At 36.9% G+C, this 16289-nt stretch overlaps 1 protein-coding gene across 1 annotated transcript in view; it reads left to right on the forward strand.

The window, feature by feature from the left end:
* nbeab (neurobeachin b) overlaps positions 1-16289 on the forward strand; it is a 364245-nt gene that overhangs the window by 346455 nt on the left and 1501 nt on the right. The window contains exons 50-55 of the mRNA XM_084717359.1: positions 51-122; positions 1554-1709; positions 3488-3658; positions 10426-10527; positions 11973-12169; positions 13295-13446. Of these exons, the coding sequence (XP_084573485.1) occupies positions 51-122; positions 1554-1709; positions 3488-3658; positions 10426-10527; positions 11973-12169; positions 13295-13446 (850 nt within the window). The remainder of the gene's footprint in view (positions 1-50; positions 123-1553; positions 1710-3487; positions 3659-10425; positions 10528-11972; positions 12170-13294; positions 13447-16289) is intronic.

Genomic DNA, 16289 nt, shown 5'->3' on the forward strand with positions numbered 1-16289 from the left:
AGAAATAGCCTCAATGATTCATTTCCTTTTGTATCCTTGCCTGAATCCAGGTCTCCGAGGAGCACCAGGCTACTCTCTGGAGCAGGCCCACCACCTCCCCATAGAGATGGATTCTCTGGTTGGTGAGTAAGCTTCCTTCTTTTGAATTTAAAATTCAGCATCAAACAAAAAAATTCAGCATTCTAAAGTCTGTTGTTTCTGTATAGCAGACTGTTGCTATGTATAAGAGACTGTTGCTATGAAGAACAGATTGTTGCTATGGATGCAGTTATGATCGTAGACTGTTGTAGAGCAGTAAAATCATTTTTAAATCCATCAAATAATTTTAAAAATGAATATTTTGAGTCAAATTATTGATTTTTTACATAAGTAACCATATCATAATGGGAAAATGTACAGTGAGCAGGCCAATATTGTGAAATAAATCCTGACAGAATGATGGAGGATCCCAAAAGCAAATTAGCTCCACTTATTATATGGCTACTTACTTAAGGAAAAATAACAATTTTAAACAAAAAAATAATTAAAAAATTATTTGACTGATTTAAGAATCATTTTATTACTCCTGCAGAGTCTTTGATCACAATTGGATCCTTGACAACAGTTTGTTTTTGTAGTAAACTTGAATCATCTTGAATCCACGATCCTTTACTTTGTGAGGCGGCATAGCCTAACATATCATAACGATCATTCATTTTGTTTTAAAGGCACCAAATCTGGCAGATGTGTTGAAGGATATATTGGGAACAAAACTGAATTATTGGGCCATCACAAATTTGCACCCTGGTGGCTGTGGCAGCCATTTTTCAAAATGGCCTCCAGCTGTTGGTCAAACTTTCCTATTCCATTGGACCCTCATGCATAAAGGAACATATTGTAGATCTTGGTAACATTAAGGACCAAAAAAAATACTTCAAATTCAAATTCCTTTTAAATCAAAATTTTCCACTTTTACAAAGTAATTGCTCATTTCATTATAATTTTATTATATAGTGCTGTGAATCATTAAAAACAGTTGTCAGATGGTGGATGGCAGATTCATATTCTGATGATTACTAAGGTCAATCTGGCCACCCCAAAGCGACTGTTTCCATGTTTTCCTGGCTACAAATTTTATTTACATAAAAGAAATAAGCTGGAGCCATAGATCATAAGGTTGAAAGGCTGAAATCTTATTTAATATACAATCTACAGTTGAAGTGAGTTGTTTACAAAACAAAAATTTCAAAGGGGGACATCGTGGCTTTATCACTGCTGTCAGAGAAGCCAGTATTTCAGCTTAACATGTTGCCTCATCTCTGATGATATGTTTATTTTTATGATTTATTTCACTAAAAACAATGTAAGGCAGCTTTAAATTGTGCTGCAATAGCCTATTATCCATATTTCTCCTAAATATATTAAGCTATATATGTGCTAAATTTGGCGCTTTTATCGCAAAATGTACAGTAGGTTATCTCTTAACTTTTTTCGCTGTAAGGATCATAATTAATAACTTAAAAATTACCACTCAGGTATTGACACTTGTTCTGTTTTTCCTTTTTGTCCCACAGCCAACAATACTGGAAGCAACAAGCGTCAGATCACAGACCTAGTGGACCAGAGCATCCAAATCACCACACACTGTTTCGTGGTGACAGCTGACAACCGCTACATACTGGTGTGTGGCTTCTGGGACAAGAGCTTTCGTGTGTACTCCTCCGAGACAGGTAGGTTGCAGTGTAAACTCTATTTCCTATAGAGATGTGCACTGATGTGTGGAGGACTGAGCACTATGATGGGAATAATACAGAATACTGTCGCTGCTCTCTGCTGACAAGCCTTGTGGAAAAATGGATGACTATACTGTGATACACTGGAGCAGTGAAAAAATGTTTTTGCTAATTTCTTTTCCATTGATAATGATGCAGTGGGAGCCAAGATGATAATTTTGGCAACATACCTGTTTATTTATATGAATGATTATTACTGCAGCTTGGCACGCATCATGCAGGCAGTTACCCAAAAGTGTGGGTCAACCTCACTCAAATTGCAACATAAACAAACTCGATGAATTTTGTGTCCTCGGTATGTTCTGAATGAGAAAAAAGTTTTCAGGAATCGCAAAAAGAGAGTTCAGAAAATTGCAAAAATATGATCTTACCAAAAATGTAGAGGCAGTTTGTGAGAAAACGTCACACAAATAACAACAAGCAATCTGAGAAATGTTTATTACTCATAAAAGTCTCCTCTATAAAATCCTAAGAGATCCAAGTGGTGGTTCAAAAGTGTTTCTTAACCATCCCCTCGTACCACTTTTTGCTCCCTAAAATAATAATTTAAATCAACATTAATCAACTAGCATCGATTAACATTAATTTTAAACAAAAATATTTAAATATAACTTTTATATTCAGATTATCCATGAGTACAAATTTGGTACGAATCAACATAAATGTTGGCAATGATCAACATAAATTTAAACATGATGTCTTTTAAGTAAATCTTGAAGATATTGCAAGAAAAGGAAGCAATTGGGTAATTTTGACTCACTACTATTTCCCTTGGCACTGTACTCATGTAAAACACAGTTTCTGGTTGACTGTGGACACAACTGAACCCTTTGTATGGACATCAGAGGAGAAGACGAGTATAAATTAATTTTTTTTTGACACGAGTGGCAATGATGAATTGTGGTGTCACTGATTTCAGTATTTTTCAATACTTCCCCCATTTGGACTTCTTAAGACTTTTGATATTTTATAAAGGACACATTTATGAGACCAGACCAGTTGAAAGAGTTTCCATCACAATTTATTTGAGGTTATGTCGTATAATGCCTGACTTTTTTAATTTCACTGGTTCTAGAATTGGTGGTTAAGATTTACCCCAAAGGGTTCCAAGATTAATCTGAGCGGTCACAAGAGGACTGAAGGGAGAAGAAACAGTTATGTTGTGTTTATTTTTCTTTTCCCTTATTAAATACTGAATACTTTCACCTCCTCTGGCCTCTGAAAATCTTTCACATACTGTATAACAGTAATCACTCCTTTGGGTTGAACTCAACTCTGTATTTTTCATTAGTTTTTAATTTAATTTAATTTTTGTTTTTTGTTTTTAGTTCAGTTTAGTTTCAGATGGTTTCTAGAGTGTGTTTAGTCATTTCTGTTTTATTTTCATTGTTTAAAAAACATTTGTTTTTATTAGTTTTGGCATTAACTTAAGATTATTATTATTATTATTATTATTATTATCATTATTATTATTATTATTATTATTATTATTATTATTATTATTATTATTATTACACCACCAGCAGCCAAAAAAGCTGAAAACCACAGATTTAACTATAATGGAAACATATTTTCACTGTTTCGTACAATACTTCCTTAACTACGGTCAGTGGGGTCAGTAGGAAGTCAGTACTTTTACCCATGTCGCACTTCAGGAACTTCTGACGAGCAGTTTTTACCAACACCAAAAACACGTTTGTATATATTTTCTTCAGGGAAGCTGACCCAGATAGTGTTTGGCCACTGGGACGTGGTGACATGTCTGGCCAGATCAGAGTCTTACATCGGAGGAGACTGTTACATTGTCTCTGGGTCCAGGGATGCAACACTTCTGCTGTGGTATTGGAGTGGACGTCACCATATTATCGGCGACAACCCCAATAACAGTGAGTAACACACAGTAGCATCACCCTCTGGGTAAAATTACATGACACTTTTTTTACACTTTGTACTATTTCACCTATGAAATGTACTCCTTTTTTAAGTAAAAGCCTTCATTACACGGCTTTGTTAAATACTCGATTTTACCATCTGAACATTGCTACCAATAACAGACCACTGTTATGAACACAGTTCTGAGACAAAAAGACAACAGGGTTCAACATTTTTTGTTTTCACTTTTTCACTGACATGGTCAATTTTTACTTGCCTCTGTACCATTTGTTTATTAACAGCAATTAAATAATAACAAGACTAAATTTTGGGGTTTTTTGTGAGCAGCTTTTGTGTCAGCTTTTTATTACAGACTACAGTCAATTGCCACGTTTAATCCAGGGCCACAATGACATTCTGACAAATGTCAGAAAATAGTGAAACATGCCCATTTTTTTTTTTTTTAAGTTAGTCTAAAACCCCAGGATTTGCAGTTTAATATGATAAACTCAGAAAAACCATATTTACATGTTTTAGAAGCTGAAAACAGCAATTTGCATGAAAAAAAAAAACACTTAAACAATTAACCAATTATCAAAATAGTTTAATAGTTTTTAATTTTTTTTTTTTTTTTGTACCACTTACCCACTCAGGCAAGTGAGTTACCAGATTAATTTGCCCCACATGACATTTCACTTGCCCTGGGCAAGCGGGACATCCTTATTGTTGAGCCTTGTACAATCATTTTCAAATCAATAAAATTAATTACTACTAATAATCATAATAATTTAACATTTTGTATCAAATAATTGATTTTCATAAGTAAGTAGCTGTGTAATGTGTGGGACAGTGTGCAGTGAACGGGTCATTATTGCAGAATAAACCCTGACAGTGTGGTTCAGGAGCCCAAAAGCCAAGTTGAAGGGTCCTGAATCACCTTGAAGTGGTTTATTTAACAATAATGAACTGCTCACTTCACATTATCCCACTTACTACACGGCTTCTTATTTAACAAACTACTACAATTTCACACAAAATAATAATTTAAAAGTGATTTTATTGATTTAAAAATGATGTTATAGCTTTTTCAGAGTCCATAGCAACGAACTGCTGCTTAGAAATAACAGACTATAGAATGATGGAACTGACCAATCAGATCTGTATAATAAAAGCAGGATAATGTACAGCAAGCTGGTCATTATTGAAATAAAAAGAATGTTTTTTAAAATTTTCAATGATGACCCACTCACTATAAATGATCTCTTACATAAAGGTGTGTGAGTTCATTGTTAGTATTTTTAAAAAGTGATATAGGAAGCAAGAGTCTTTGATCAACACTGGAAAAAAGAGAATCTACCCTAGAAATCAAGTGATGTGGAGAGACAGGAAGACAATAATTTATTTGCACTGTGGCTGTGATATATTAGTGTGATCCATTGCATTGAGCTGTGCTGCTTTCAAGTAGAGGACTCCAGATGTCTTGGCATTCAAAATGGTAGACCCCAGTGTGTGATTTCTGCTGCTCAGTTCATTTAGCTGCTCATTCTCGCTGATTGTCTGTGTTCAAAACAATCCATCAGAGCAGGGGAAGCAGGCGTTGCAGTGCTGTAGAAGCAGGGAGCGCCATACATGGTGTGGAACTCAAGACGGGGAAGAAAGTGTGTTTTTATTTTATTTCTCGTTGATAATACAATGTGTGTGTTTTTGTGTGTGCGCTAGAAGATCTTGTGTTTCCAATTGTCACAGATTCTAGTAGCTTCAGATTAGTTGCGAGTGTTCTCTAATTAACTTCACTGAGGCTCCGACAGTTAATTAAGAATTTCAGCTTGGTTGCCTCCAATTAGCAAGGGGCAATAGCACTTGTGTTACTGCAGCAGGAAAACAGTATTCCCCTGATATTCACGCTACTAGTGCTTACAGTGCATCTTCAATGGACAAAAGGGAGGGAAGCTGCATAGCTGATCTCAAAGAACAAAAGACAGGATGTGTTTTCACTCAATCAAATCATTTCCGATCTCTTATCAATATCTCGTCAATATCATGGTGTCAGAAAGACTTTGAAGGCAGCAGATAATAATCTGACTTGGTTCAAGAATAGAGAGCAGTAGAGGTTTGGGAACCTGGAGAACAGGGACAGTGTGATGGAAAATGACTCAGAAACTTTTCACACTGTGTGCATAGTTTCTGCGGGTTTCAAAAACTTCGATTTTAGACCTTTTTCAGACCATTAAGAATAAGAAGAAGAATGCAATTTAAGACCAATTTCATACTGGCAAAAAAGGATGAAGGTCATGAGGGAAAATCAGATTAAACTCCAGTATATAATAACGCCTGACTATACAATTTTTAATTGTTTATTATTCTTAGCTATGTAACTCTGTAACTGAACGAACTGATCAACATGAGCAGCTAATAAAGCTAATGATAGAAACTGATAGAAATTCACATTAAGCAATATTTTGTTAATTTTAGGTACTCATAAAGAGTGAATCCAAACGCTTTGCAAAATATTTTCTGATATATTTTTAGACACGTGTTATGTTTTGTTTTTAGCAGTCAGTATTAATTTCATGATTTATAAAGCATGGTTGATGTGTCGTTCCCTCCTGCCGAGCAAACGTTAGTTTAGCTCATTATGCTAACGTAGGGACAAAGACAGTAACTCAGCAAAAAATACAATGCTGAACTAAAATATCTCAAATCTGAACAACTTTTTGTCATTACTGAAGGCTTCTCTAGTCTAAGATTTTCCCATGAGCACATTTAAAAAGGAGACTGAAGTTAATGCAACTTTATAAAAGTAGCATAACTTCAGAATCCAATCAATTCAATAGATTTTAAACTGTGTTTAAGATATTTTAAGGACTAAAAAATGTATTATTGGATTTTAGACCTTTTAAGGACCTGTGAAAACCCTGTGGATGTGTGACACAGCACAACATCCTTTTTCGGTTAGTAGACATTATGATGTTTTTTGTGGGTGGAACTTAAGTGGACAGAATAATTCGTGAAACATGTTAGCTAGCACTAGATACCAAGTTTTTTTGGCTTGTTTTATAACAATGGCTGAAGACAGTGTGAGCTCATCTGAATATATTTGTTCACTCACTCCAGGACCAATGAGAACAGACTGAAAAGTGTCTTCAGGGTCCAATAATAAAATCCAATCATCTGAATTTTAGGCCTTAAGAAGTCTCAAAGTTTCTCAAATATAATTTTGACAGGTCTTAAAAATTAATAAGACAGTGAAGTATTCCATTATGATGATGAAGTTAACATTAACATACGCTGAAACAACTACAAAACAAAAACAACATGGAAACAATAAGCACCAGTGTAAACTGAGCAGGCCAGTCAGAAATGATCAAAGCAAACCCAGCTGTGTCACAATGTGGCATTTGAGCTAATGTAGCATGAAATCATCATCATCCCAAAAAATAAAAAAAAACTTTTAGAAGTAATACATTAAAATTGTTTCTGTTAATGTTGCTTTCACTGCACGAGTGAATGTACATATGTAAGTTATGGCTTTGAGGACAGAACCTTTAGTGTTTAGTTGAAACTTGCTTAAAACTAACAAAATTATGTTGCACTTTGTGCGAGAAAATGGTTTTAGAGTCATATGGGAAATCAGAAAAAAACATAACGCCGCCCTAAAAAGCCATTAGCAAACTCTCAATTTTTCCCCAGCATGACTCATTCTGCACCAACATCAACTCCTGTAACTCTAGTAAACAACTTCTGGACGTGTTCTGGACTTAACACTTGACAAAGACATATGTTTGATATTTTGTTATGTTGTGTATTTACATTATCCTACATGTTTCAAACAAAGTTTAAATGCAGAGAAATACACAATGTATTTAAGGTGAAGGTGAATTTCTCATTAGGTGTTGCTAGCTAGTTGCTATAACTTCCGGGAAAACACAGGATAGGGAGTCGGCATACATTATTATAGGTAATGTGAATAAAACTTAATACATTACCCCTAGAGTCCACACTTTTCGTCTTATCCCATTTAACCCTGTTTGTCTTTGGTTATTTTGACTGGCAGTGGCAGCTGGTATGCGATGATATTTTAATTTGGGGTCATCACTCCTTAGATTCTGGCACCCAACAAAACAGCAAGATGAGATTTTCGGTAGATTATGTAGCAGACTACTTTAAGATGATCCGTGTTTGCCTCTAGCTAACACTGTGATGTAATCATAACATTGGCACTAAGAGGGTCTATACAAACTCTGCAGCCAGCTGATATCAGTCATGTTCAAATATAGGCAGCAGGCATTTGCAGCGACCCTCAGGGATAACCCACTACCACCATTTCATATCTGCACAATTGAAGTTCTCTTTAATCTTGTACTTATTGGCTTATTCATTCCACGAGGCTCAGTCTGGTGATTTCATGCCTATTATATTTTCTATAATGCTGGTTGAAGGTGGCGTGAATATGTAGCAGCAGCCCTCTGGATCACTGCACCCCCGTCCCACCTATGTGGCGTGCCCGAGAAATTGATTTCACCCGCGCCCCAAAAGGCTGCATGTGTCTTAAATGTGTAATAATTAAAATAACTTCCAGCTCAATCATGGCCCTGCCTCTCAGACCCGGCCCATCACGCCGGTGTGAGGGGATATTTGCACCGGGTAATTGTGGTGGCTGACTTCGGTGCGTCCCAGGGGCTCTAGGAGAGGGTGGGGGGTATGCAGTGCAGGCTGATTGAATCTTTTGTCGGGTAGGTGAGCTGCACAAGGTCCCTTTTTCCCCCTGGAGGCTTTTTCTGACACTTGTCCTATTCAGCCCCCCTCAACAGTGGGGTGCTGGGACTGACAGCGCCGCTCAGGTCCTGGTCTCTGAGGGACTGTGCTGCATCGATCACAGTCCAGCTCACTGACTGGACCGCTACAGCTGCAGAGGCGATATGCCGAGCTGGAGGAGGAGGAGATGATGGCGGGGGTAGGAGGAGGAGGAGGAGGAGGGGATAAGAAAGGAGAAGAGAGGTCTGACACATGTCTGCATCGTCTATCAGGACTTAACTGTCATCTAGATGGAGAGAGAAACTTTCACTGAATTGGCTGAACTTTAGAGTCGTGTGGACACCAGCAGCCACATAGTGTATATTAAGTGGGATTAGTTTGACATGAGTTTGCCATCACTAGTGGGCTGAAAGGTGCTGAATACTAAGGGCCCACACAAACTGTAAGAGGAATATTTTAGTTAAAAAATAATAGTAAAACATTAAAAAAAAAGGTTACACTTTATTTTAAGGCACACTAATAAGATGTAACAACTGTGTACTTGTATCAAATCAGGCAAAAAAGTAGAAGTATGTTCTTTATTAAGACAGTATTAGACCCTTTATTAGACCATCTTAGAGGGTAATTATGTGCACATTATTTCAGAACAATACTGTAAACTAAGGTGTATTGTTTCCTGTCATTAGATCATCATTAGACTTTATTAGAGTGTAATTAGGGACACATTACAGTACTGCAAATTAAAATGAAATCACATATCTGTTCCTTTTCCATTTAAAGACGATATGTGAACCAGATGTACCAAGTAAAGGCAAAAATTTAAGAGGGTAAAGAATATTTTGACTGTGCAGACTTATTGTAATACTGTAGGCAGATAATGTGATCTTATCTTATTTCATATAAGAAGTAGGCATCAGTCAGTACCGTTCTGTTATAACATGTCTATGTCTTTAATAGCCTAATAAAGGTCTAACAGTGGGAAATAATACACTCTAGTTTACAGTACAGTTCTGTTGTAATGTGTCCATAATTACCATCAAATAAAGTGTTATAAGGGTTAGTTAAAGGGTCTAATAAAGAACATTATTTCTAGTTTTTGTCTAATTTGATACAAAGTACAGCTAGTGTACTTAAAAATAAAGTACTACCACAAAAATAGTTAAAATAAAATTATGTTAAAATAATTAATTCAAATAAATATATAATGTGGGTACATAAAGCATATTTTTTTCAGTTGACCCAGAACCTCCTCCTTTAAGAATGTTTCTTTACCTTTCACTGGCTACATTTCTATGATAATACAGATCCACTAATTGATAGATACATTCAGTAAGTTCAAATCTAAGGTTTACTCATTATTGGTGATCAGTGCATTTCAGAAAGACTGCTGCTTTCATACTCCTCCTCAGACACCGTCCTGGCAGCACTCGTGGTCGGCTCCAGTTGCCATGAAACTCCCCTCACTAACCTCTCCCCTGGCCATCATCAATCATGTGACACACGGGATGAAATCAAGTGGCTCGGCTGCCATCAGTGGGCATCCCTGCATTTACATGACAATCCAAAGGGACCTCCCTGCTAGCAGATGTGTGTCACAATCGCTGTGCTTGTGTTTATATGATTTTATTGTCGAATCAAAGTGTGGTGGTTCCCATTTCACAAATACAGCATACTGTTGACCAGCAAATTTAGATTACTAGTCAGTATGCTATACATGTGTTCAGAGTGGTTTAAGTTAGGGCTGCAACTAACAATTATTTTCCCTATCAATTAATTTGCAGATTATTTTCACAATTCACTCATTAATGCCTTAGTCTATAAAATGTTAAAAAATTGAGAAAATGCTCACAGACACCCAACACCCAAAGATACTTACTATCATAAAAGATTTGGCAACTAATTTTCTTTTGATTGACTAACTTATTAATCAACTAATCCTTGCAGCTCTAGTTTTCAGTCAGACAATAGACTTAATCAGTTACACTAAGACATTTTTTTAAGATGTTGTGTATCTGTCTTCTTTTAGGTGACTACCCAGCACCACGAGCAGTTCTGACGGGTCACGACCAGGAAGTTGTGTGTGTTTCCGTCTGTGCAGAGCTTGGCCTGGTCATCAGTGGAGCCAAAGGTCGGTGCGCTTTTCTGTCTCCCTTCCATGTCGATGGCTGTTTTCAGAATCTCATACCAAATTTGACATCACATTGACTCTGTAGTGTGTTCCCACTGCACAGCATGTGGATTTTGTTTACACAAGAAATGTCTGTTTGTGTACCAGATTAGTAAGAATTTCTGAGTATGCACTGTGAGCTCACTGGACATATGCAACCATCCCAAAATGCATTGCGTCACTTCATACAGCAAGGCAGATAGCTCCGGTACCAGACTGTGGCCAGTAAGAGGCGTGGTTGGATGAAATAATTAAGAATGATGGAAAGTGAGCATCGAGTAGGAGTTATGCAGGTCGTTACTCGCTACTCCAGGACATTAGGATACACTTAAGAGCTCACATATATAATGTAGCCCTCTGTAGAAAAGATAAAATGATACTAAAATATTTAATAAATACTTAAGGGTAGGACCAGTAAGGTGGTCATCAGTAGTCATGATGCTGAAAAGCAGTACTGCTCGAACATAGGCATTTTTAAGAGTTCATTTGGTGGCAGTACATATTGATTGACTGTGTACTAGTCAGTACATTAATATGTGATTTCAAACAGAGCCAAGAGATATGAGAGAGAAATAGTCAGGGACACTTGTGCTTTGAGCTGGAATATTGGCATACATACTACAGTTTACCAGTGTATTACTAACCCACATACAGTAGACTGGTATTCATTTCAATGAACACGCTGGACTGTAGCTGATCCATTATTTGCCTCAACCATCTTAGTCAGTACAGCCATAATATCAATAATTATCAAAAATCTTGTTTTGTTAATATTTGTGAAAGTACCAATAGTCATTCTTACAATACTGTCTAAATATCAGTATCCAGGTTAAGCGGAAACCTCTTATAATCATCCCATTTCAGGGTCATATTGGTCGCTATAAGTAGATGATTATATATATATATATATATATATATATATATATATATATATATATATATAGTTTCTCATGCAGATTACCATGTAATTGACATTCATATATTTTAAACACAGTACAATATTGTATATACAATATAGGTTGCTGCAGTTTGTCTTAAGCTATGATGAGACTACATTTCTCATTGACACAAAATTACTTTCTTTTTCCGGTTATGATTTCAGTGTGCATGCAGCATCAGCTTCAGGTAGGCTTCCAGGAGCAGAAGGCTTCCTGCGAGGCAAAATATTGTAGGACTTAAAAAAAAAGAATTACCAAAGTTTTGACATTTTTTATCCATTACTATAAGGAGATAATTTAAACAGCATTTCTATAGGAATGAGTCTGTGCCCAGGCTTTTTGAGCTTAAGTTGTTGATCATTGTAATTGTGATCACTAGAGGTGGTTTCTGCTGTTTTTGTCCACATCACGCAGCCCATTCTTTACATATGAAGTTTGTTCACACTTGTGCATGTTTTGGTTCTGCAGAGGGTCCATGTCTGGTCCACACCATCACAGGGGACTTGCTGCGGGCTCTCGAGGGGCCAGACCACTATCAGTGCCCGCGGCTCATCTCAGTGTCCAGTGAGGGACACTGCATCATCTACTATGAGAGAGGACGCTTCTGCAACTTCAGCATTAATGGAAAACTGCTGGCACAGATGGAGGTCAATGATTCCACCAGGGTGAGCTGACACACACGTTAACACCAGTGTACTCTGTAAGAGATGTGGCTCTATCTTTGTTCATCTGGGGCCTCATTTATTCTTATACTTGGGGTTGTTTTAAGATAATTTCTGACGGTGTGCTTATCTTCAGTTCATATAAGATACTAAGCCTAAAAAACCCTGCTTATGCAGGTTCAAATCTAATTTTTAACTTAGGCACCTGTGATCTATGAATTTCAAATACTTAAAATTGACTGGGCCTGTCAGGAACTTTTTGGAAGACGAGATCACATGATGGTAGAGGAGATCGAAGTCAGTGAACGCGTTATTTGGTCTACCAAATAATGACAATTAATTCCTCACATATTTAATTATAATTGTTCACAAAGATAATGCAAAGTTCACCACAGGCTTTGGTGCATGCATGTCCTAAACTGCAATACTCCTACATAACCAGCAGGAAAATAACTTATGTCAGGTCTAGACTTTGCTAAGAGATAAGATGATTTCTACATCAAAGTAAGGTTTTATACTGTAAATAAGTAATAAGTAGTATATTATTTATTTTGACAATGAAAGTACACCTGATAAATATTTACTTTGCTATGGTAATATTTGATTTTACATATATCAAAGCATTTATTTGACTTCTTAGGTAAAAAGTTTTATAAATAGAATTTAATAGAAATAATGACAGTGTTTCTATGTAGCGACTTTTAGACCATTATGAAAGTAATTTAAGACCCATTTCAAAACCATACTGACAAAAAAAGCACATGCACAGTTTGAATTAGTGGTTATTGGTTCAATTTTGGTTTTGTTTTGTAGTTACAGCATGGTCAAAACCATTTTTCCCCAAAACACATTTGAAGGCAAGACCGCAGTTAAATGAAGCAACAATAACTTCAGAAATCAATCAATTTTTAAGACTTGTCAAAATTGTACTTAAGACATTTTAAGGCCCTGCAAAACCCCTGGAATGCACACTGGAGTCAGAACTTCTGTTTTTGTTGTAACAGTGATGTCAGATTTGGGTCAGTCAGACCTGTGGAATATTACATCGCCCGTCTTTGCTCAAAAAGTCATACTGTGAAGTCCCTATTTGGAATTAGCATGATAAACAGCTCTCCTCTGGCCCTGCAGGCTATTCTCCTGAGCAGTGACGGCCACAACCTGGTCACAGGTGGAGATAACGGTGTGGTGGAGGTGTGGCAGGCCTGTGACTTCAAACAGCTCTACATCTACCCTGGTTGTGACGCTGGCATCCGAGCCATGGACCTGTCACATGATCAAAGGTCAGTGCCGAAACCTGTATGGTAGCAATCCTGAGACCATGTAGAGAAGAGACGATGAATACAGAAAGCATTTTAATGAACTGTCTCCTTCTCAGCATATACAGGAACATTTAGTGTTTTAATACTGTCCTCTATTGGGGTGAATCCTGGAAATAGACATTATTCCTTATTGATTTTCCATAATCAATACTGTCCTCTATTGGGGTGAATCCTGGAAATAGACATTATTCCTTATTGATTTTCCATAATCAATCTCTACCAATCACAAAAGAGTTCGAGGCAAACAAAAACTGTTTAAGCCTTGAAGTAAAACAAACTGCAAGTCATACCAAACTGGTATGTACATCACAGTGTGCGATAAAAAGGAGACAGTGTGTGATGTGGCTTTACAGAATCCCTGTGGGGGCTTGTGTGTTTTTTGTGCTTGTGTGAGCTGATTCTGAGAATTATTAATGTTTGTGTACGTGTGAATGCTCCCACGACTTCAGTCCTGTACTGTATGTGTAGGCTGAGGTAAAAGGCCTTGCTGTTGCCTGTGTTTCATGGTTGTCACCGAGTGTTTTAGTTAGTGGATCATCCACCATTCTTTTCCTTTAAATAGCACCTACAGTTGCCATAGAGACAAAAATTACCGGGGTATCTTCCTGCGAATGCACTTATTTTGGATAAACAGACAACAGTCCTCCCTCAACGTATGAGTTCAGCAAGATTCATCAGGAGTCATATAATGGGTGCCTGGATGGCGGCGCAGAGGCGACAGTGTTCGCTCTGGGGCTATAAGCCTGACGTCATCATGTGACCCTGGCAGTCAAGAGAGGTTAGAGAGTCCAACATTCAAGTAGCACTTCACAGCCACAGGATAAATCCCCTGCAGCACTTACAGTCAGACTTACAACAGAGGCCTGCTTTTTAAGAAAATTAACAACTGTAATCACATCAGGTATTAAAAACACTGAAATTAAACACTAAATGCTATTTTTAACATTTCTTTCACCACTACTTAACAAATCACTTCAATTAAATATTTTAAGGACCCTTTGATTAAGTTACAATCTCTTTCCTCAGTAAGTTGACATTAGGTAACACCAGTGAGCCCTGCTCTGAACCTCCATTTACAGAGGGGCATTTTGATTCAACTCTGTTCATTGTGCGCGAGCATTTAAGCCCTCGGGGTGTAGCAGTATAAGACGACCCTGTGAAATCAGCTGCTTTTCCTACATACCAGCCAGCCGTGGACACAAGAGCAAAGGGGCTGCAAAAAAACACTGGGACTCAATGGTCTGCTTCAGTTGTCAGAGGAACCCAGTAATTTACAGTCACAGCCCCAATGACCTCCTGTGCTTGTTTCATTCTCTGCTATGGACATATGAACAAAATCTTTAACAATGAACACGTTTTCAAAGATGTCTCAAATCCCTGTTTTTATTGCATTTTCTGTGTATTACACTCTTTAAAATTTTTGTTTTACATCTCTTTGATTCACTATCTTTGCACCTATATTGTATGGTACTGTATTCTGTGAAGCACCTTGTGTTTTGAAAGGCACAATAGAAATAAACTTCCCCATTATTTTAATTACAGGTGGAACGATATAACAGTATTGATAACCATGATAGTGAAGGAATGAAATATAGTTAATAATGGATGCATGCTAATATTGTGTAAACACAATCCCTAACGCAACACTAGGGTGACCAGACATCCATAAAATATTCCAGTCCTAAACAGTCCTAAATTACAAGTGGTTGTTCCGAGTCCTCTCTCATTTGTCCCAAACATTAATCGTTACAGTACTAGATTGTATGAGCATTGAAAATATTCTGATCAGATCACTTTTGTAGGCTTTGATTCCTGCTTTTAGTTATTTAAAAATGTCCTATTTGTTTTTGTAAAATATATAAGAGTATTACTGATGTGTTGTCACTTGTGTAGGACACAGATCAGGCTGTCGTAAATAACAGATTGTTGATGTCACTGACCTGTTTTAAACTTTTTGACAAAGAGTGCGCCCGCCACTGTGGGAGGAATTTGTGATTAAAAAAATACCTGAAAACTGTGTTTCTGTGTTAGTCCAGCTTCATGACGATCTTATCTGCCAAAAAGACATTTAAAATACAGTAACATCTTCATCAGGCAAATCTGGCAACTCACTTGCTTAAACTATTTTTATAATCAACTCCAACATACTCACATTTCAGTTATTTATTTGGCTCACATCACAAAGACAAACGCTTACGCGTTTCGGCACAAAGCCTTCATCAGAGCGTTTTCACAAACCTTTTTGATTTTTTGGAGTTGTTAACTGGGTTTTGGGTTTAGCACTCCACCCGGAATCCCATTGTTGAAGCGCAACCTCCTTCTCTGAATTTAGCTATTTTTTATAATCAATTGATCGAAGTTCTTGATTAAAGTAGTTTTCATGGAAAAATGGCAGAAAATTTTCAGCTTCTCAAATGTCGGGATTTCCTGCTTTTTTTTGTTTATTAGTATTAGGGGATGTCTTTATATGTCTTCTTTTGTCTTAAACCAGACATTTTATAGACGTTACAGACATGATAATTAACTTTACTCTTTGATTTATTAGTGGTTATCAAGAAACAACAAACAATTTGCACGGGGCAAGTAAAAATTTTTTACTTTATAAGATTTCTGACCCACTTGTTAAACTAGGCAAGTGAAAAAAAAGAAAACAACGCTGAACTCTGATTATTATTATGATTTTAGATTTTCTATAGCTAATGCAATAGTATCATTTTCATTGATTCTTTTGGCCACAATCATCGTGTCCTGAAAATCTGATACTGTGACAGCCCTAATTATAATACATGCTGGTTCCGTGCTCA

Source organism: Lutjanus erythropterus, chromosome 4, assembly GCF_056507025.1.
Source record: "Lutjanus erythropterus isolate fLutEry1 chromosome 4, fLutEry1.hap2, whole genome shotgun sequence".
Lineage (NCBI taxonomy): Eukaryota > Metazoa > Chordata > Actinopteri > Lutjaniformes > Lutjanidae > Lutjanus > Lutjanus erythropterus.